Source organism: Seriola lalandi, unplaced genomic scaffold (genome assembly GCF_002814215.2).
Source record: "Seriola lalandi dorsalis isolate HSWRI2012SDOR001 ecotype SW California unplaced genomic scaffold, Sedor1 jcf7180002054658, whole genome shotgun sequence".
Lineage (NCBI taxonomy): Eukaryota > Metazoa > Chordata > Actinopteri > Carangiformes > Carangidae > Seriola > Seriola lalandi.
This window is the reverse complement of record NW_019525211.1, coordinates 502,860-523,874: the sequence shown is the minus strand read 5'-3', so window position 1 is coordinate 523,874 and position 21,015 is coordinate 502,860. Positions and strand designations below refer to the sequence as shown.

The 21,015-nt window shown below is 40.6% G+C and overlaps 1 protein-coding gene across 1 annotated transcript in view; it reads left to right on the top strand.

The window, feature by feature from the left end:
* The window catches only part of nwd2 (NACHT and WD repeat domain containing 2), a 44,761-nt gene extending 24,309 nt beyond the window's left edge, over window positions 1–20,452 (top strand). Inside the window, exons 4-7 of the mRNA XM_023420841.2 lie at window positions 5,403–5,606; window positions 7,077–7,227; window positions 8,840–9,429; window positions 13,512–20,452. Coding sequence (XP_023276609.2) covers window positions 5,403–5,606; window positions 7,077–7,227; window positions 8,840–9,429; window positions 13,512–17,408 — 4,842 coding nt within the window. The 3' untranslated portion in view covers window positions 17,409–20,452. The remainder of the gene's footprint in view (window positions 1–5,402; window positions 5,607–7,076; window positions 7,228–8,839; window positions 9,430–13,511) is intronic.
* The last annotated feature ends 563 nt before the right edge of the window (window positions 20,453–21,015 follow it).

Sequence of the window (21,015 nt, the reverse complement as noted above, 5' to 3'; positions counted from 1 at the left end):
TGTTTCCACTTGTCTGGGCCATGTAGCAGGTTTACTGGATGTAAGAGGATAGTTGAGGATACTGTAGCTCTTATTTTCTCTCTGCTGCTCCTCCATTCAGTTAACATGATGTAACTGCTAATGTGATAGGCTAGACTGGCTTTACGCTCTCATCCTTAGTGCAAATTGATATGCATACCAAATACTTGGGAGTAAAGAATTCAGCAAAGAAGGAAACTTGCAAGAATTCAACAAAAAGAGGTGCTCATTTGATGTTGGGAATTGTGTCTGTCTGTATTGCTTGTGCAGAGATTGCTCATATTCAAATGTTGCATCACAGTCACTCTGAAGCTTTGCTGTAAATCCATGCAACGTACGAACGTTTTGACAAATAGTGCTCAAACTGGAGCCTCCACGCATACTAAATTCACTTGCTTTTAAACACCTTTCTTTATCTTTATGTTTTAACTATAAGGCTAACGTTATTGTGTATTTTTCTCATAGTCAATAAATCCCATGAAAAGACCAAAACCAACATAATGTCAGTTCATCTAGACATACTTCTGACTTCCATACAGCATCCAAGCCTATTTATTCCTACTGAAGATGTTAATCTTTAAAACAGGATTGTTTTTATAAAAAGGTTCATTCATTTCCTAAAAAAAAAGCTGGGCATGGTAGTTTTTAGGAAACAGGAGTAATCTTTCAGGACTAGATTCAGCAACAAGGCAGTGTACTGTCTTGAATCATTGCATTGTTTTGTGTTAGTACAAAACTATAGTCTACATTGACGTCTTGTTTACTAACTGCAAAAACAGTATACTCATACAATTAGAGTATACTGTATGTAGTATGGAATTGGTTTTGCTACTGAGCTAAACACTGCGCTGTGAGTGAGTGTGCATGTAACTGAAAATTAAATATTTTCCCTTTTTCCCTCTGCAGTGCCAAAGCTTATACAGCAAATATCAGAACAGTTGACTGTGTGTTTCATTGATTGATTGACTGCGTTAGTGATTGATTGGTTGATTCATGCTGTAGCTGCGTATAATATCTTAGTTGCCTCTCCCAACTGGCTCATCAGATAAAGTGCACTTAGTCAGAGTATAAAACCCCGTCCAAGGATGAAAAGCCCAGAGGAGGGAGGAGGGAGGGAGGCAGCGGAATGCAGCTAAAACTGGAATTGCATTTGGCCCCCCATCTGCTTTGCTATTGTCACTTTAGCCTCCTATGTTTCTTGCACCTGCGGCTGCTGAAGTGTAATAAGAACTACTGCAACCCCTTGGTCCCCTCTCAAAAGAGAGACACACACAGACTGTACATGAACACACACATACACATAGGAGTGAAGTTCTAGCCTGTCAGCTGCTGTGCTGTAATCCACTTTAGATGGCCTCATTCCAGGCCTGCTCTCTGGCTAAGACAGGGGTGTTAAAACCACCCGGGAAATATTTGGACATTTTTTACAGTTTGGCTTTGGTAAGTCAAGTGGGTGACAGACGTGACAGTAGATTACACACAAGGGTGAAGTGGTGTGAATGTGTGTGTGTGTGTGTGTGTGTGTGTGTGTGTGCATGTGTGTGTGTGTGTGTGTGTGTGTGTGTGTGTGTGTTTTAGCATTTGAACACCTGATTTTGTCATTTTGATGGGAAACACCAGTTGGTTTTATCCTAATCTCTATCTCAACACACACACACACACAGACACACACATAAAATTCATCCTGCTATATCACCGCAAGGCAAGCTGACAGAGACTTTGTCAGCAACTTGGAGAGTGACTGTTCTCCCTGCTCTCTCTCTCTGTCTCTCTCTCTCTCTCTCTCCCTCTCTCTCTCTCTCTCTCACTATCTCTCTCTCTCTCTCTGCATTACTGTAGTTCAGCTTAGGCCTCCATCCTCTACTGACACATCACTGCAGCACCATGAGTCATAGAGGGCCATCTAAAGCAGGTGAATGAGGTGACCTGTAGGACATCCCAGTGACTGGAGAATCTGTCTCTTCACAGGTTCTTAGCTCTCATGTGTCCCTAAGCAGTCGTGTAAGCTAAGTATGTAAGCTGAGCAGCTAAACAAAGTTATGTTAAAATGCAGTAACAGTCTGATCCTAAATGTTTCCATATCCTTCTTAACAAAACATAAAGTTGTCAAACAGAAGGGAGCAACATTGTATGCTCTTTATTTATAAGGCTCTACTGCAAAAGCTGCCCAGTTACCTCTGCTGTGTAGTTACATTTAAATACAGCGCTTACAATGTCAGGACATTTAAACTTTAGCTGTACCCCGTGTTCACACTAAACTTGGTAAAACTGGGTTCAAATACCCTGCTGCATACAGGTGGAATGAGCTCCAGAAAATGCTGAAAATGAAGTTACATTCTCTAATTTCACTGAAACATTTTAAAAGGTTGTATTTATGCATTTAAAATCACACTTGCACAATGAGTCATTAAAAAGTCATAGTTTTCTACCAATTCATGGAGCGAATGTGAGCTACAACTGATGAAATCTGTTAATGACAGCTGAAAAATAAACACTTTATTTAGCCTTTATTTACTTCTATCTGAAATAACGAAGCCATTGCTTCGAGTGGTAATTCTGCCCCTGTTATCACAGTGACCTGCACACATGCTGCACAAGTATGAAACTCCTGACAAGCACGAATCCTTTAGATCACAATTTATTCCAATGAGATCTCGTGTTTTGAGAGCAACTGTCAAAAATAAGGCAGTTAAATATTTCTTTTGAAGTACCCTGAGCTAAAACGTACACCTGTCACTGGAAACATTTTGGGCTTGAATCCAGCTTGTGACCTTTCCTATCAATCACAAGTAAAGATAGCGAGCTACCTGCTCTACTTATCTATTTATTTTGGCAGGAAGAAAGCACAAAGCATTAAACACAGGGGAAATACCAACTTTCTTCCTCTATTTGTTATTTATATTGTTTCTGTGTTTTAGATATCCTCAGCTCTTGTTTTGTTCTTCAATTGCATTCTTTTCTCATTAGGCATCTTGCTTTGTTGGACAGGTTCTCAAGAGTTTATTCATTCATTACCTAGCAGAGCTATATCTTTTTACCTACTATCTGATCTTTTGTCTTTGGCCCTTAAACTTGCTTTTCAGTGCTGGTTACAGTCATTTATTCTACTGTTTCACTGAATAAGATTGTCAGCGAAATGCTTATGTAATGATACATGAAAACGAAGAGTGAGTTTGTATCCAAAACCTAATAGCCAACCTTGCAAGTGACACCTCCTCCTCCAGAACAACTGATACTGGACGTAGAAGCTATTTTCTAGATCCAAAAGATGCTGTAACGTGAACCTTTGGTACCAAATTTGTGCAACATGGACACAAAACTCTGTGAATATAAATTAATCTAGCACAGGCATTTGTGGGTTTTGAGAGTAGGCCGTCCTACAGACCATGCCACATGCCATCATCTGATTCTGCTTGTTCTCTGCATCTGTTCCCACTGCGAATGCCAAGGGAACGAGGAGTCCAACATGGAGTGGCTTTGAAGCGTCATTGCCTTGAGCATACAAACGTAGTTTTCCTGCTCATCGGAGCTCACAGTCATTTGGCGTGTCCCTCACTCGCTCTGCATCTTTCGCCCCGAGGCCTTAGCTGCATGTGAATTACGACACATGGAGTAAAGATCAGCTGGTCATGTACAGGAGGGTCTCCAGTGATTTCCTCTTCTTTTTTTTTTTTTTTGCTCTTATTGTCCTCGAGTATGATTGATAGAGCACATCATGAGCCGTGCCAGTAAATGGTCCTCATCATTTCCGATAGTATTGAATTGGTGTGTGCATAGATGCTGAGGGGAAAAAAGTAGACTCATTGGAGCTTACGGTAGATTCGCCACGTGGAGTGAGAAATAATAGTGGCATGAAAAAGCCACCATTTAATATGATGATGCCTAATTATGCAGCTACTATGCTGAGTGTTCTGGTTTCTGACTAAAGAGATTGTGCAGAGAGATTGTCATTGTTGGCTTTGGTATGTAAGACTGATGATGATGATGATGATGAGGAAGGCAGTGATTGTGATGATAATATCCTTTTCTTATAACACAGAAGCGCACTTAAATCAAATTTCACAGTCGTATTCTCACATGTAAACATACCTCCCTTTAATGAATGCATTAATGTCTTTTTTAAAAACAGTCCCATCTGTTCTATATATATATAAAGCAAATCTGCTCATTCTCTTAATACTACTGATTACTGAGCATTAGGAAATTTGGCCAAGTCTGTGGATTTTACATAACAGTGTGTCATTCAAACATTTGCTGTGCAGCAGCAGAACAAATCTGCTTTTTCTTACTGAACACAAAGATTTATGAGGGGGGGTTTTGTGCTGAACCTCGGTGCTCGTGTGGTACCGACCAGAATCTCTGCATAGCCCCGGATAAGTCCCGAAAGCTTGCACTGGATGTTTGGTCAGATTTGTAATCTTGTTTGCTTAAAGTTTGATGAGATATTTCCTAATGTAAATCATTTTGCCAATTTTTGATTAATTTGTAAGTTCGTCAAGGCCAATGTGTGTGTTTAGACAACGTGTGTGAGATGAGAGCGATGCTGTCAGTGAGACGGAGGGATGAACACCGATGCTTGAGTGGTTGTCAAAGAGTAAAAGGGCACAAAGTGAGTCCCACTTTATTATTTGTTGTCTTCTATTTTAAACTTCAGACATTTACAATTAACACTCAGCTCCTGAAGTGTTTTGATGATGGTGATTAACCAGGATGGGTTAACAACACTTGATGGGCACAAGGGGTTCATGCATGTTTTTTTCTCTCTTCTCAACACCAGTTCACTTCTAAAATACATACAGCAACATTTTACTTTATTTACTTTCTCTTACTCCTCATATCAAAACTGTGAAATGAGAATGAGGCCTTACTCCTTACTCATCCACCCTCAGCTTTAATTTCTCCTTTCTCTCACCATTACGTTGTGCTGTGTATGTGATGTACGGCAGGCAGGTGGCATTTTCACTGAACAAGCACGGGTTTATTCTTGCTTGCGCACATTTGTTATTTTCACCACTCACCGCAAACATGGATGTTCCTACTTGGGCAAAGAGGTGCAACGTTTTCTATTTCCGCTGTACACTGTACATATGTGACTGCAGTCCTCACGGTGTTGGGACTGTGGTGGCAGCTACTGTCCATCCCTGATGTCACAAACTAGCTGCTAGATGTCCCGACTGCACCACAAATGTGCCTGTGGCGCTGAAATTGCCTTAAATAAGTCGCACTGTGTGCATCATTGATTCAACTGTTCACCCTGCGCCACTGGTCCAAAAAATAGAGCCCTAAAACTCTTTGAAAGATAATGATGATAAACACTTCCTGTCTCTCTTTCTCACCTTCCCTGCCCTCTATATATTTTCTTGCTTCTTCCTTCCTTGCCTCAGGGTCTGGTGGGAGAAAAGTACGGCAGCATCCGAGTGCCGGGGGAGGTGGAATCAGCAGAGTTTGAGATGATCTTGGATGCAGCTGTGGAGGCAGGGCTGGACACACACATCTTGGAAGAGTGGTACTGCAGGGATGAAAACTCTGTGCCACCCGCATACTACCTCAAACCTAAAGCCCAAATGCTTAAGAACTACCAGAACTCTGTAAGTCCAACTGACCAACTGACCTATATAAGACACTTTTAAACCCCAGTACTGACAGAAAAGGGATTTGTTCGTAGTTATTTGTCTTCCTGATGTGTTGCTTTTAATAACTTCACCTCCTGGAGGCAGGTTGTTGACAGTGTTGATAACGGATTCTTGTCCTTGAGCTCTGTGGTCCATGAATTTACTCCTCCTTGAGGAACATTTTATATGCACATACAGAGAGGAAAACCAGCTTTGTTTTCTCTGTTTCTGAGCAAAGTTGTTTTGATTCAGGCAGCTCTTGAACCCTTTAGAAGTCTTGTACTTTAATGTTTGCCAAATAAGGGGGAAAAAGTTTTAGTATTACTTGCAAAGGACCTCATAAAGTCATTTAACAATAATTCTGTCAGCACAGTTACTTTTAGATAAAGCAGTTTAGCTTCTGCATTCCAACTTCTTATCTCCCTCCTTATGAGGTAATAAAATATGGCGTTTTCTTAAAAACTGCATGATAATGTTGCCTTGGCTTTTACTTGAGTGATAAAAACTATATAATGTTGGCTGGTGTAGCACTTTAACACACTTAAGCATGCAAGATCTGAGACAATCTAATAAAATCACAAATCAAATCAGGAATCAATCATGCCTGTAAATTTCTACCAGTTGATTTAAAAAACAGATTTTCTGTGTACTTAAGGTTTGGTGCACACTAGAGGGTTGTCAAATCCTTCACCAATTTTAAAAACAAATTTAAATCGTAAGAACGCAGACCCCAGACAATTACATAAAGGCACAGGATCACACACCTAAAATTATACTAAACAATTTCAGAGTGATGATTCCAGTGACTTGGGAACTCACAGAAACTTGTGTGATCAATTGTGACTTCAGAGTAAAACAAACATGGGGGCAGACCATCACCGTCAGCTGGTGTGTGATATGTGCTGAAAAACAAAATATGAGAAAGAATGAAGATGCAATCAGCAAAATAAAGTTTTATTTTTAGTACACAAAATCCGGTTGGTGATACGTCCTGGTCAGCTCACTGTCATTGGCTGCAGGATTCTGTCTCGCACTACAGGATTTCATGTCGTAAAATATTTTTAAAATGTTTGATATTAATGATTTGAAATCAGGGAGACTCTGATCCAGTCTGTAACATTAAGAGTGTGTCTGTAAACCCTTCACACTACAGATTCATTTGGATAGATAATCGGTTCAGACCAGCCTTGATTGTCCCTGCAATTGTCAGGAGCCAATCAGACCCAAAATCTGCCCAGTTATCCTCTAGTATGTGGTCAGCTCACACAGTCAGTCTAAATTGGTGTTTCTTACATCACAAACAGAACAAAATCTCCTTTGTTACTGTTTTTATCTGCACAGTACCTCCAAAAACCCAGACCGATAAGACTCCCTCTGTACATGACGGGAGTCCTCCATCCTACTGTAAAGTCAGACTGTCCTCTCCCTGCCCCCTGTTCTGCTTAGATGGAGTCAAGCAGCGCAGCCAAGACCAAGAATGACAAGGCCTGGAGGAATGTGTCGGAGGAGATCAAGAGGATCTTCCGAACGGCGGTGCTGCAGCTTCAGGAGAAGGGGACCATGAAGAGCGCTCAGGCCAAGAAATTCCTCTGCTCTGGTTAGTTTCACGACTACTTTTTCTTTCTCTGTCACATTTTCATGTCATATAATAAACAATTAATTCTTTTGAAGTTGAAACTCGCCTTAGCAGCTCACTTCTGTCTTCCTGGGTTTCTAGTTGGTTTTTGAAATTAATTATTGGTTTCTGTGTTAAAAAATGATTATTTGGCCTTTTTTTTTTGATAAACAAGTAGCTGATTAGTCGATGTAACATTTCCACCTTAAATGGGGAAAATTACAAGGCTGTCTTTTAAATGTGTGACGCTTGTTTAGACTGTCATCTACTTACAAAATTGATAACGAGATGAGATGCAATCAGGATCTGTCAGCTCAGCAGATGACAGTGATTGATCGATCATGTTGTATGTTCAGCTCAAGGTGATTAATCCACAATGTCAGGAGAAAACAAACGTTCTTTCTCAAGAAAATTGCTTTGTGACTTTTCAAGCCCACACTTCCCCTTTTTATTCATTACTTTTCACTCTGTTTTTCAATGTTATTTTTGCAATATTTTCATTATGATCAGGCTAATGATTTAGTAACCCTGCTCTATTGTGTTGCTTGCCACAAAACCACAAATTTCCCATGAATGTGGTACTTGAAAGATGCTAATTATTTTCACCAAAGTGGCCTTTGTGAACTCTCTTATTAAGATCAAACAACAAAACAGAGTTATTCTCAGTTTTTTCACACCTCCGCTCTACAACATGTACAGGTACAACTCTGACATCTGATCGTGTCCTCTCAATGTTTATTTTCACTCTGTAAGGTTGATCCGATAAACTCCATATGAGTTCTTGTCTTGTAACAGATTTTCCATTTGGGAGTCAGCCATTTATTACTGAATTGTTTGGACAGCACTGAAATAATCTTTCAAGACATCTCCTTTTCTCAGTCTGTCATTGTGGGAGATGATCTGAGCCATATGCCTTTAGGATCTGTGACAAGTCTTTGTTTTACAGGCCTTGTTTTACAAACTAGGCACAGCTTGTAGCCTTTTACATGGTAGAAATAATGAGTAATACAAATCTAATTAGGTAATTGCCATTCAACTTTTATAATTTCACTTGAAAAGGAAGCATCTCTTTTGTGTCAGGAAGCTGCAGTTTTTATGCGCTTTAATTGAGCACACTGGGCTTTAAGCGGTGCCTGGTCGTACTGTATAGAAGAAGTTGTGCCGTCGCTTGGAACTCCCAACTTTCCTTTCACACTTTTTTTTTTACCTCTCCCACCTAATTAGCAGGCTACCAAAACTACACAGGAGATGCTGGCAGAGTTTCAGTCAGCCAGCTCTTTGTGGGGGAGCCTGTGATACAGTTCAGTAGTGCTGGATTATGTGATTTTATCAACTTTGTTTCTTCTTAAATAAGGCTCAAGAGAAATCTATCTAATCGGAGGGTAAAGGCTTCTAAAATCTGTTCAGCTTTGCTCCTGAATGAAATCTTAATCCTGCATCTGTTAGACTTTTATCGTTGCAGGTTGTACATTACAATCCAGCACTGGCCTTTATCAGCTGCTTACAAAAATTATACAATTAGACCATTCAAGAATGAGAAGTCATGGTTTTTCACCTAAAATATGACAGAGTTGTATTTTTTCTCTTACTTCAGCCTTGGAGGATGAATTAGACTTTGCCCTTGGGAAACAAACTCCTGCCTTTCTCAGGAAATGTGTCTGCTACATTCGCAAGATCTCCAACTTCGACCGCTTCGCCAAAATCCCTGAGATGGCCCGGTACATGGATATCGTGGTCAGCGGTGACCGCATCATGCGCAACCAGGAATCCTACGAACGCCTTCTGAAGGTGCGGGATGAATTCATCCCAACGGTCGTCGCTGCATCCAACCTCCGCGTCTATTCTTCTGTCACTCACTGCGACATGAAGCTGGGCTACTCCCAAGAGGTGGAGAGCCACTATGTGGAGGGTCTGTGTAAGCAATTCTACGAGGACATGGTGGATATCATCCAGGCCACGGTCCAGCAGAACTTTGACACAGAGACCGACCCTTTGTACGACGAGATCCTGCAGCACCTGTCTCTCTGTAAAACCCACGCAGCGCTCTACGAGTACAAGACCGAGTCGTTGGATTACGTGCAGGAGTATCTTATGCCGTCCAAGGGCAGCAGAATGAGCCCTCTGGTGGTGTACGGCGGACCGTGCACTGGAAAGACACTGCTGCTGTCTGAGGCCGCCAAAGAGGTGAGACATGAGCGAGAGATTATGTGAAAGTTATGGTGAAGTCTTTCTGCTTTAGTGTAACCCCCAGCCCCTGTTTCTCTCTCACTGTGGCCGACTTCACGCCTGCGCTCGTCTGTCCGTCTGATCTGAGCATGTGTCCGTCTTTGTACAACAGAGTATGAGTGGGCGTGCAACTGTTCATCTCTTCCCATCAAACGCTTGTTTGACCATCTGCGTGTCCGCCAAGAGACAGTCCATCGCCACGCACATGTCTCTAATTTCCTGTGATGTCATGGCAGTGTGCGCGTGTCTGTGTTTGTGTTCCAACATCTGCATATAAATAGACTTTTATCGGTCTGGGTGTATGTTTTTATTTGTGATAACATCTGTAGTGATTCCCGCAAAGTCTGTGTACATTTGTTTCTTAATGGTTTGGTTACGTGTGTGTGTGTATGTAGCTTTATGTTTGAGCACATGGAACATACTCTGTGTTCACTCTGTGGCTTTGTGTGTGCCATCTGGTTGTCCACCTACATTAGGATCACACCGTAGCCAAGATCACACAGCAGACGCCCACATATCCACCCTTCCTGTTCAACCTTTGTAAGAAATGTTACATTAATACTCTTATTTATTTTAAGGGCCATTCATATCATCCAGGTTCAGTGTATAGTAGTTGTATAGAATATTACAAGGTACAAAAACACTAACAAAACAGGTGGAACAACACGTTTTATAACATTAATGGATGATATAGATAAATTCTCATCATCTCTGTCCGTCATTTCATCTGATGCTGCTACAAATGGTTTTCATTTCAGTGCAACACCAAAGCATTTTTTTAGTTTCCATCACGGGAGTATTGCTGCTTTCTTAGCGCCTGTTCTGATTTCTGTGGCATAACTTTTATTCTTTCATGTTTCCAATAGCAGGTGGATGTTTCAAAAGCTTCCTTGTAACATGCTGACAGCCACACTGTGAAAGCGAGTTTTTGTAAATAAAGAAGAGAAAAATGGGCTTTCTGTAATCTTAAAAAAAATGTGTGAGAAATACACAGAAAGCTAAATATCAGCTCTATCCATTCAGAATTAAAACTAGAAAAAGTCTATTATGACAAAAAAAAAAAAAAAGATTAATTCACACAATTGTGATTAACAGTTGACTCATCAAATAATACAGTATTTCTAAACAATTACGGCCCACACAGATAAGCTGACTGATTTATCACACCGTATTGTGAGTGGGCTGTGTGTTATCTGTTTTGAAATTGTCCACCTCATCATTTAGTGAAAATAAGTACTAAATACTTTATCCACAGATCTTCCCTGTCTTTGTTTTAATCTGCTCCCACAGCCGTACAGATGCAGTTTAAATCAGATGATCCAAGATTAGTACAGTAATTGCGGTGTTCTTTGATTGTGTTACATTTCTTACAACCTTATTATCCCATGTATTAATCCCCAGCCATTTCATACTTACAGCATGAGCCATATCACACTTCATACAGTATGAAATACAAGTAAAAGTACAAGTAAAAACAACCTAGGTGGCCCTGGTTTTTGAAGGCGAGAGGAACGTTATTAGATTTCAGTCAGACTACCTAAAGCCCACAGAGTGTGATTCACGCCTAGCCTGTTTGGTTTGATTCATCTGACCCATGGAGCATTTAGGTCTTTACTTTTGAGCGCAGACCACAATGGGTCCATCTCTAACCACCTCTGAGAGGCCAGAGCTGTGGTTTGTTTGTAGCGAGAATACGACACAGACAAATCAGTGTAGGTGTAGATTCATGAGCTAGAAATTCATCTTTATTAATCTTTTTCTGATTTCCTGCTCTTTACAGTAGCACAGGATTTGGTATGTCCTCTATTTGTTTCTAGTGTTTATATCAAAGGAAAGCCAGTTGTATAATGTACAAAGAACAAGTCTAATCAAAAAGTAAAGTGTACAAATCCAGATATCTATAACTTGTGCACATAGTAATGACCTGTGGGTGAAACCTGGGTGATTTAAGATAATGGTCAAATCAACAGTTCACAAAATTACATGCTAAATTAATTAAAGAAAGACCTTTTTGAAAGCAATGGCAAAATCAAAACAATATTAATAGAACTGGTTATTCCAAAGAGTTGAAATCTGTGCTGCCAGATACTGATGCCAGATTAAAGAGCTTTTTTTGAGCATGTGTCTGTGGCAGGTCCACGCTGGGTTGGACTGAACAATAGTATGCATGCATGCAGGTAGTAATGAAGGATACAGCATGTTTTTATGACAAACTAAATTAAAAATAAGACTGAAATTGCCTGCTGTTACGTCAAGCAATAGAGGTGTATGTCAAACTTTTTGGTTTGTTTTTTAGTGGACAAGCAAACAAATGGGAAAATTTGGTTAGTAAAGTGGATACAAGTAAGAACATAGTAGAAAAAGTTAACATACTGGACATACATTATATCTTGTGTTTGACATATAATTTTAACCAGGCTACTGAGGAAAAAGGAAACCTGGCCAAAATGTCTTAACAGTTGTGGGACACAATGAGCTCTAAAACCAGGATCCAAACGTATAAACAATACACGTAGCTGTGTGTGTATAACTGCACACACACACTTTAATGAGTTAGCTGGACATAACAAAGTGGCAAAAAATAGGATAACGTGAAAGGGAATTAGCCAGATATTTTATTTAGAGCTTTATCGTCTCAGTTCACCATGTTAACCAGCAGCCTCAGGCCTTAATACAGTTTTATGATGATAACAGGTATTTCAGGATGTAAAATCATAAATCATACACAGTTGCAGAATAAGAATACAGAGTATCAAATGATAAATTACACTTGTTATTAAAGAGACTATTATAGCATTATATATAAAGGCTTCCTAACAGCACAATGGCTGCTTTGGCACAGTAGAGAATATTGCCAACGCAGGAACGAGTCTTCAGAGACTCTGCTGAATTTCAGGCGCCTATTAAAGGCTGGCATTTACTGTACGTAAGTCAGGCTAATTAAAGTTGCATAGACTTTCATTCATGGTTGATTGTAATAGTGGGATTTAGGCTAGTGCATGGCCATATAGAATTACATTTTTGCATTTGCCACTTTGCAGCTCTGTGATCTTGCCATCCTGTTCTGCAGTTGTATTGTATTCAATGTAAAATATATAACATGAAACATAATATAGTCGCAGTATTATTTACTGCAACTTTTTCATAAAGAGATGTTATTGATAGGAATCTGTTAATATAAAGCAGGCGGACAAAAAGATTATACATGACTTTTGCGAAACCTTTACAGTATTTAATATTCACAGTTTTATAAATGCAGTCACAAAAATCATATTTCAAATTGTAAATACTCTACTGACAGACTCTGTGTCTCTCTGTTTTTCTCCCTCCCTCTCTCACATGTACTCGAAGCTAAATGTGGAGCAGGCATCCTCACCATTGCCCTAAAAGTGTCAAATAACATCTTAATGTCTCCCGAAATCTCAACTGAGCCATTTAATGAATTCATGAATGAAATTATAATATCAATGAAGTCTCAAAATTGGAGTAGTTCTCATTCATAGAATATTTCCTACGATGATAAGAATATTCATATATGAATTAAAATATATGTATTAATGACTTTGGAGAATGTTTGAGGACATTAAAACGAACATCATCATCATCATCATCACTGTTTTATACCTTTTTTTCTGTGTAAAAAAGTTGGTACAGCACAAATATGGTAAAAAAATGTATTAAACCTCTCCTCTGCATTGTGCCAATGAGCCCTGCCTCAATACTGTTGGAATAACAAATAATTCGATCTGTCTGCCCTCACTGTAGAGCTGTTTCTTTAACCACACCTAGCAGAATAACGGTACATTTTTCCCACAGTAAACAAAAACAAATGTGTGGCCCCAGTGGCATTTATAATTTGTTTATTTTAAGATTTTTCAATATTTATATTGTAGAAATTTGTGAGCATTCTGCAGATTTGGGTTATGGTTTAGAGATCTTCATAATCATCATATCTGTTAATAAAAGTATTTGCAGAACCCATTGATAAAAATATATATTCTGTATTTATTCTAACAACCACCCTCAATGCTGTTTTCCAGGCTTACACATGGCTGCAGAAAGAGATGGGCCCTGAAACCGACCCAGTGGTCATTGTCCGTTATATTGGCTCCAGCCTGCTCTCCACAGACCTGCGCACCCTCCTCCAGAGCATCTGTGAACAGATTGCAATAAACTACCGCTGCCTGATTCACTTTTTGCCTAACAAGATCCAGGAGATGAGGGAGCTCCTGATCAACCTTCTAGGGGAATCCTCATTCCACAGGCCTTTGGTCATCATTCTGGATGCCCTGGAGCAGCTCTCAGATGCCGATGAAGCTCGTAAGCTGTGGTGGCTCCCCATACACCTGCCTCGGACAGTCCGCATCATAGTCTCAACGTTGCCCAATAAACACGGCATCCTGCAGAAGCTCCGACACCTCATCCATGATGAAGGGTATTATGTGGAATTAATTCAGAGGGACCGCAAGATCTGCAGCCAAACATTAAAGCAGCAGTTGCTGGGGGTGAAGAGGAAGGTCACCTCAGGCCAACAGATCTATGTCAATGAGGCACTTGCCAAGTGTACATTGCCTATGTTTGTCAACCTCATCTACAGAGAGGTAGTTCACTGGAGGTCTCACAAAGATGTGGATGACAGCTCCCTGTGCTCCACAGTGCATGATAGCATAGAAAAGCTCTTTTACTCTGTAGGAAACAAGTTGGGCCAACGATTTGTCATCAGAGCCTTAGGGTACATCACCATGGCGAAAGCTGGACTAACTGAGGTCGAGCTAGAAGATATTTTGTCCCTGGATAACATAGTGCTTGGTGATGTTATTGTGGCAACTTACCTCAAAAACCCTTTGAGGATCTCTTATGACTTGGTTGCAAGACTCAAAGAGGAGCTGGAGGGATATCTGGTGGAACGTCAGGTACGTAACGTCACCCTGATGGTCTGGGCCAACAGACACCTGCATCTCATTGCTCAAAAGCTGTATCTCAGCCATGAGGAGGATGTCCATCAAATGCACAGCCTCCTAGCCGAGTACTTCCTGGGGGCATGGTCAGGTGGCAGGAAGAAGATCTTTACTTACGATAACAACCATTTCACTTCCCTTAACATATCTCATCACAAAAACCCCCACCATCAACAGTCACATGAAAAAACATCTTCTGACAAGTACTCCTATGACAGGCAGACTCCCGAGCAGCCTTGGGTGTTCCAGTGCAACCTTTTAGAGCCTGACATTTTCTTTGTCAACCACAGAAAGATGACAGAGCTGGTGTACCACCTTACCAGGAGCGGGCGCACTGATGACCTCATGTTTGGTGTCATCATGAACTTCAGCTGGCTCTACACAATGATCAAGATTGGCCAGTTTGAAAAGGCTTTAACTGACATTGACCTAGCTTACAGCTACACCCAAGAAAAAGAACTGAAGTTCCTGGCCACTACTCTGCGTAGCATCAAGGTAAAAGTGCTGAAGAATCCAGCGTCACTGTCGGCAGAACTGCAGCAACGGCTTCTTCCAGTTGTCACCTCCCTCCCCAAGCTCAGACACCTACTCCTGGAGTGTGACAAAGATGGTCCGAAGTACTGCTCCATAGTGCCTCTCCACTCTTCTATGGATGTCACATACAGTCCAGAGAGGCTTCCTCTGTGCTCTAGCTACATGCAGATTGTGGAGATCTTGCCCACTCTTGCTCCAAACATAGTCCTTGTAGCCCTCGAAGATGGGTCTGTCAGTACCTGGGATGTAGAGAGCAGACAACTATTGCGACAGATCGACACAGCCAGATCCGTTGTGCTGGGAATCAGACTAACCACTGATGAAAAGTATCTGGTCGTGGCCACAACCAAAAACACGCTACTTATCTATGATAATCACAAGTCCTGCCTTTTATCTGAGGTCGAAATCAAAGGGTCTAAGCATGGTGGTGTCACTGGTGGGGTGGCCTTCATCAATGGTTTTACTTTGTCCACCCATCATGCTTTGGCTTGGCTTGAGGCTAGTAAAGACGTCAATGTCATTGACCTACTCTACGGATGGCCTCTCTACCAGTTCCATTGCTGGTATGAGGTGACTTGTGTGCAGTGCTCTCCAGATGGAATGTATGCCTTCTGTGGCCAGTACCTCAACACTGCATCCATCTTTCATTTGGGAAATGGGGACAAGTTGGCCACTGTGACCTCTGAGTTTTCTGGGGGGTTCGTCAAATCCATCCTTGTGCTGGACACCCTTAACCAAATGGTGATGATTGACAATGAAGGCAGTTTGTCAGTGTGGAACACAAAAGAGATCACCAACCCGAGGCTGATGGAGGATTATGATTGTAGAGGGGATGACAGTGAAGTGGTGGGCATTGAGTTATCAGAGGACCAGCGCGCCATTCTCATTTGCAAAGCCAGAAGTATTGAGGTACTAGATACAAAAGTATGGAAAATGGTAGAGAAGTTCAAAGCCAAACGTAGTGAACGCTTTGTTGCTGCTGTTCTCTCTAAGAATGGACAAAGCATTGTGGCGTCCATGGAGAACACCTCTTCCATCTTTGTCTGGAGGAGGGACAGTGGACAGTGCATGGCTAGCCTGATTGAGATCTCAGGGGCTATTGTCAAACTCATTAAATCAGTCCACCATAACCTGCTGCTTTCTGTTGCAAGCAGTGGAGTGCTGTCTGTCTGGGACATTGATATCATCACCGCCATGTCTAATATCGACAAAACTGGCAAGAAGATTCAGACCTTGCTGCTGTCCGGCAGAGAGGATTACGTGTTTACCATGGACGGTTCAGAAGCTGTCCACAAGTGGAACTTCAGCACTGGCTTTATTGAGACGGTCTTCAAGCACGAGGGTATAGTGGAGAACTGTGTGCTAACCTCCTCAGGGGATCTAATGGTGACTTCAGATGACAAGTCCAGCCAGTACATTTGGCAAACCAACACTGGAGAAAACATCTTCCGCATCAACGGACAGAGAATATCACAGCTGCTAATCACCCACAATGACCAGTTTGTGGTGTCTCTCTGTGAGCAGAACGCCTCCAGAGTCTGGAGGCTCGCAACCGGGCACAAAGTGTGTAACATCTTAGTCACCCTCCAAAATGCATTGATCACTACGGCAAACACTTTCCTAGTGGGAACCTCCAAAAACAAGCTCCTCGCTGTCAGCCTGTGGTCGGGCAGCGTATCCAAGAAGTTTGTCTGTGATGATGGTATTACCATCATCAACTTCAAGCTCATTCCTGACTGCCCCGACTGTGTGGTGTTCATCACATCCACAGAGACTGTCTTCATCTGGAGTGTGGCAGATGAGTCAGTCTGCAGGCGAGTTCAGCTGCCAACCAACTTCCTCAAAAATCTAGAGGACTTCCAGATCTCACCCAATGGGAAACTAGGAATTGTCTCCAAGGGTGATGAGAATATTAACGTCCTTGACCTTCACAGCGGGAAGCTGAGGCTCGTCCATGCTGCTGGTATAATCTGGCGTCAGAAATTATCTAGAGATGGCCGTTATCTAGTGTACGTCTGTTTCCGGAACTGTGATGAGGATGACGATGCCGGTGTTGTGTCCAATCTTATAGTGATGCGCCTTGCTGATGGTAAGAGCATCGGCACATGCTCTCTTTACAAGACTCCCACCTTCCTGTCGCTCTGCCAGAGAGCACTCAACATCATCATTGGCTTTGAAGACGGAAGCATTGGTACTTACACAGTGGTGGACCGTGTGGATGCTGCCCTCAAGATAAAGATAGCCACCTCCAACAGCCGACAGATTGTCAACAATGCCTCGCAGAAGGTGCGGCCCAAGTGTGGCAACCATTCCTTTAAGACCATTGCTGACTGCGTTTGGAGGGAGTCGACGGAGGTCTTCTCCAGGGACAGCCCCATCAACGTTTCTGACTCTGGTGAAGGTGAGTCAACCACGCCTACAAAAAAGACTGAACTGCTGCAGTGATGGGGGACGAACAAAAAAGTAAGTGGAGTTAGGACAGAAGGGTGGAGATAGATGATAAAGTTTAGAATCTCTGGGGTTGCAGTTGATTCTTGTTTACAGCCACGTGATTCAGCTGCAGATGTCAGCCCTCTGGGTAGTTAATGGGCCGACCGTTTTAACGCTGCACTCAAATTATGTATTACTTACTTCCAAGTTATGATACAGTTTCTGTTTGTTTTACACATGAAGACTGTTAGAAAAACACTTTGTTTTTGAAAAGAAGAAAAAATTTAAATTCTGTAAGTTATTAGTTTGCCATTATGTGTCCTTTTGCATTTGAAGAACAAAGTTATTATTCAAATGTCTCGGTCAAACATTTTCAGAGCCATTCCAGTGATCTTAGCCACTTTCATTGTACACTATCTTTATTTACATTGTGCACATTAAGCCATAATGTTGTTCTTAAAAGTGTATATTTATGTTTGTATTTACATCAGTCGGTACTGTACAAAATGGAAGAACTATGAACATATGTACATATCTCTTTTTGGCTGCTGCAATTTGTGCAACTCCTTAAAAATGTTATGTTGTGCTTAATGCAATCAAAGTGAGTGCCTGGAATTTAAAATGTTCTTTATGTGCAGATTACAAGATTTATGAAAATGCAGGGAATTTGTAAACACAGTATACACACAGTTACATAATACTTGCATTGACGTTAAATCTAAACGATCAGTGTACTGAAATCCAGTCAACAACATGAAAGATCGATGGCATTGCTCTTTGTAATGATAGTTGTAGAAATTTCTTGGAACAGTTTACGTGAATTTGATGTGACGTTACCTGCGGTTCCATCAATTTGTGTGCTGTTCGTTTTAAGGGAAACACCACTATTGAGCATACAGTGTAGCATAGCACCATACACATTCACGCCTTAACCAGTGTACTTGCTTTAGGTTTAGTGGAGTTTGTTCAAATGTTTCAGTATAAAAGGACAAGAGTGATTAGCCCAGTGTTTCACCAAAACAACTTGGCTGTGTGAATATATTTAGAGGTGTAGACAGTAGGTGGAAGCACTTTATGAGTGGTTTGTGAGAAGTTGTTAGATTTATTCATATAAAAAATTGTATAAATTGTTTAAAGTGATCTAGATTTGTCTTAAACAGGTGTTGGATTTGCCTACAAAAATACACAAGGCCATCCAGGTACTTGCAGGCTACAGCTGACTCACTGAAATACTCGTCTCTCTATATATGCCTGGTATGAATACAAAGATGTCGTCATCTTAACTACTAACTGCAGAGACGGGCAAATTGGAAATCTATGGGATCAAATAAGGGTCGATAAGATTTTGTGTTCAGAAAAAAATCTAAACCTTTTGTAAACCTGTGAAAAAACTTAATGAAAACGTGGTTGTGGATGTGTAGGAAAGATTTACTCTTGTAGTAAAATTTTGAGGATGTCAAAATTTGGGCACAAATAATATCAACAGTGAGGCTACGCCAAGAAAAACTGCTTTTGTGAACATCTGATGCAGATTCAAGCAGAAAACTGTGTCACCGATATTAAAGATGAACACACATTTAGGTTACACATACAAATTGAAGCCCTGTTTTTATCACCAAAATCAGGGCCAAAATTTGCCCTATAAATTTCCCTTTATTTTATTATTAGTATGTGCCTTCTGCTTTGAATCTGTACTCAACGAGCGCCTTGGTAGCTACATTGCGAAATTGCATGCCACATAACCACAACATCCATGGTTCGAGTCTGGTCTGGGAACTCTGTTGCATGTCATACCCCGGCCCTGTTACCTATCTGCCTCCTCACTATCAACTGTCCAGTTAAGACAAAAAAAACAAAACAAAAAAAGTCTTTCAATGAATAAATCTGTACTCAGATGTTCACACAAGCTGTGATTTTCTCTAATTATTTGTGTAACCTCACCACTGATATAATTTTGCTAAATTTTATTTAGACTTACTCATATGTTTTGTCTTCAAGAGTCACAAACCTGAATTTTTCATGCAGTTTTGCTGCAGATTTCCATAGGTAATACACAATGACAGAATTTCAAATTATTTCTACAATTTATTTTCAAGCTGTATATCTTTTTGACCTTTACTCTATGTAGCCCATAGATTACAGTGAAAGCTGTTAAGATCTGGTTTGCTGACAATCTAAAAGAATTATCGGGGAGTCTATGAGGTTGTACCTTGCAGGTGCCGTGATAGCTTTTATAAAAGCATGTCTGTAATAACCCAAAACTGAATTTGTGTTCTGCAATTTTGAGCTCTGATGAGACCAGTCATCTGCCAGGCATGATTGAAACAAAACCCACACACTTACACTTCAACATATACTTTTTAAGGGCTATTCCATATTATTGTATGTTTACTAGTTTTGAACTGTTGAGATTATGGCCCTTGGATAATTTCAAAACCGGGTAGCAGCATCAAGCTTTAAGATACTTTTACTCCCTACAACTCAAGAGTTTCTAAATTGAAAAAGAAAGAAAAATTCTATCATGTAATTGCCAAAGTCCAAATTATAGTTTGTGTTTCATTTTGTTGACTTTCTCATTTGTTTTTGAGGCTTGTACTGTAATTATATTGTTACCAAATTGTTTCAGTGTTCTACCGTGATTATGTTTATGATAGAGAAAATGTGCTATCTTTGCTAAAAAGTTTAAAAAAGAGTCCTCTTATAAATATATTGGAATGCCAGTTTAAGAGTATATTTGAATGTGTCCATATGGAAGCCAGTAAATGGTATTATTGTATGTTAAGTAACTTGAATGACTTTTAATAACTTACATGTTTGCAACTCATAGTTGGCATACTGGTAATGAATGTTTCTATGGTATTCTTTGTATTGTCAGGACTGACTTACCTGTTTAGAGATTTATATTTTCATAAATGTTGTACTTACATTTTGTTACAGAGTTGTTTAACTGGAATTCAAACAGAAAAGAAACTTATGTCTGAAGCAATATGAAACTAGTGTGTATGCATTGTTTGTATGAAACATTTTAATGTAATAAAATGGTTCACTTTTTGCCTCCACTCCATTGCCTCAAGCTTTTCACTGTAATTAGTGGTTGCTACAAGACATTGCAATCATGTGTCTGCTTTTAGACATGAAAGTCTTTTTATTTACAGCCTTTGATTTCAGAGAAGACAAAGACTGATGTGAATAAGCTTTGGTCTAATTGGCTACAATTAACTCAGTACTGAAGTACCAGTAGCAATAAGTTAAGTTGCATGCTGTGAAACAGGTAATTCATGTTTATTTTTTCCTGGAGACAGAAAACACTGACAATGCTGACAACACACACACACACACACAAACAGAGAGAGAGGGGGAACAGAGCTGTAAAATGATTTGATAGGCCAGTAATTGCTCGTCTGTGCTTGATGCCGAATGCCAGACAAGCGTGGTGAATATTTCTCCAACACTGGCTGACATTGTCAGTATAATTAGGCGATGCATGTGCAGCGCACCTGTACGGGGCCCTGCTCCAAACAAACACACTCGTGCACACTCACTGCCGCACACAGACTTGCAAGGTAAACACATCCAAGATCAAGCTGTGATTGGCCAATAAAATCCTGTTGCTTTGGGCTAC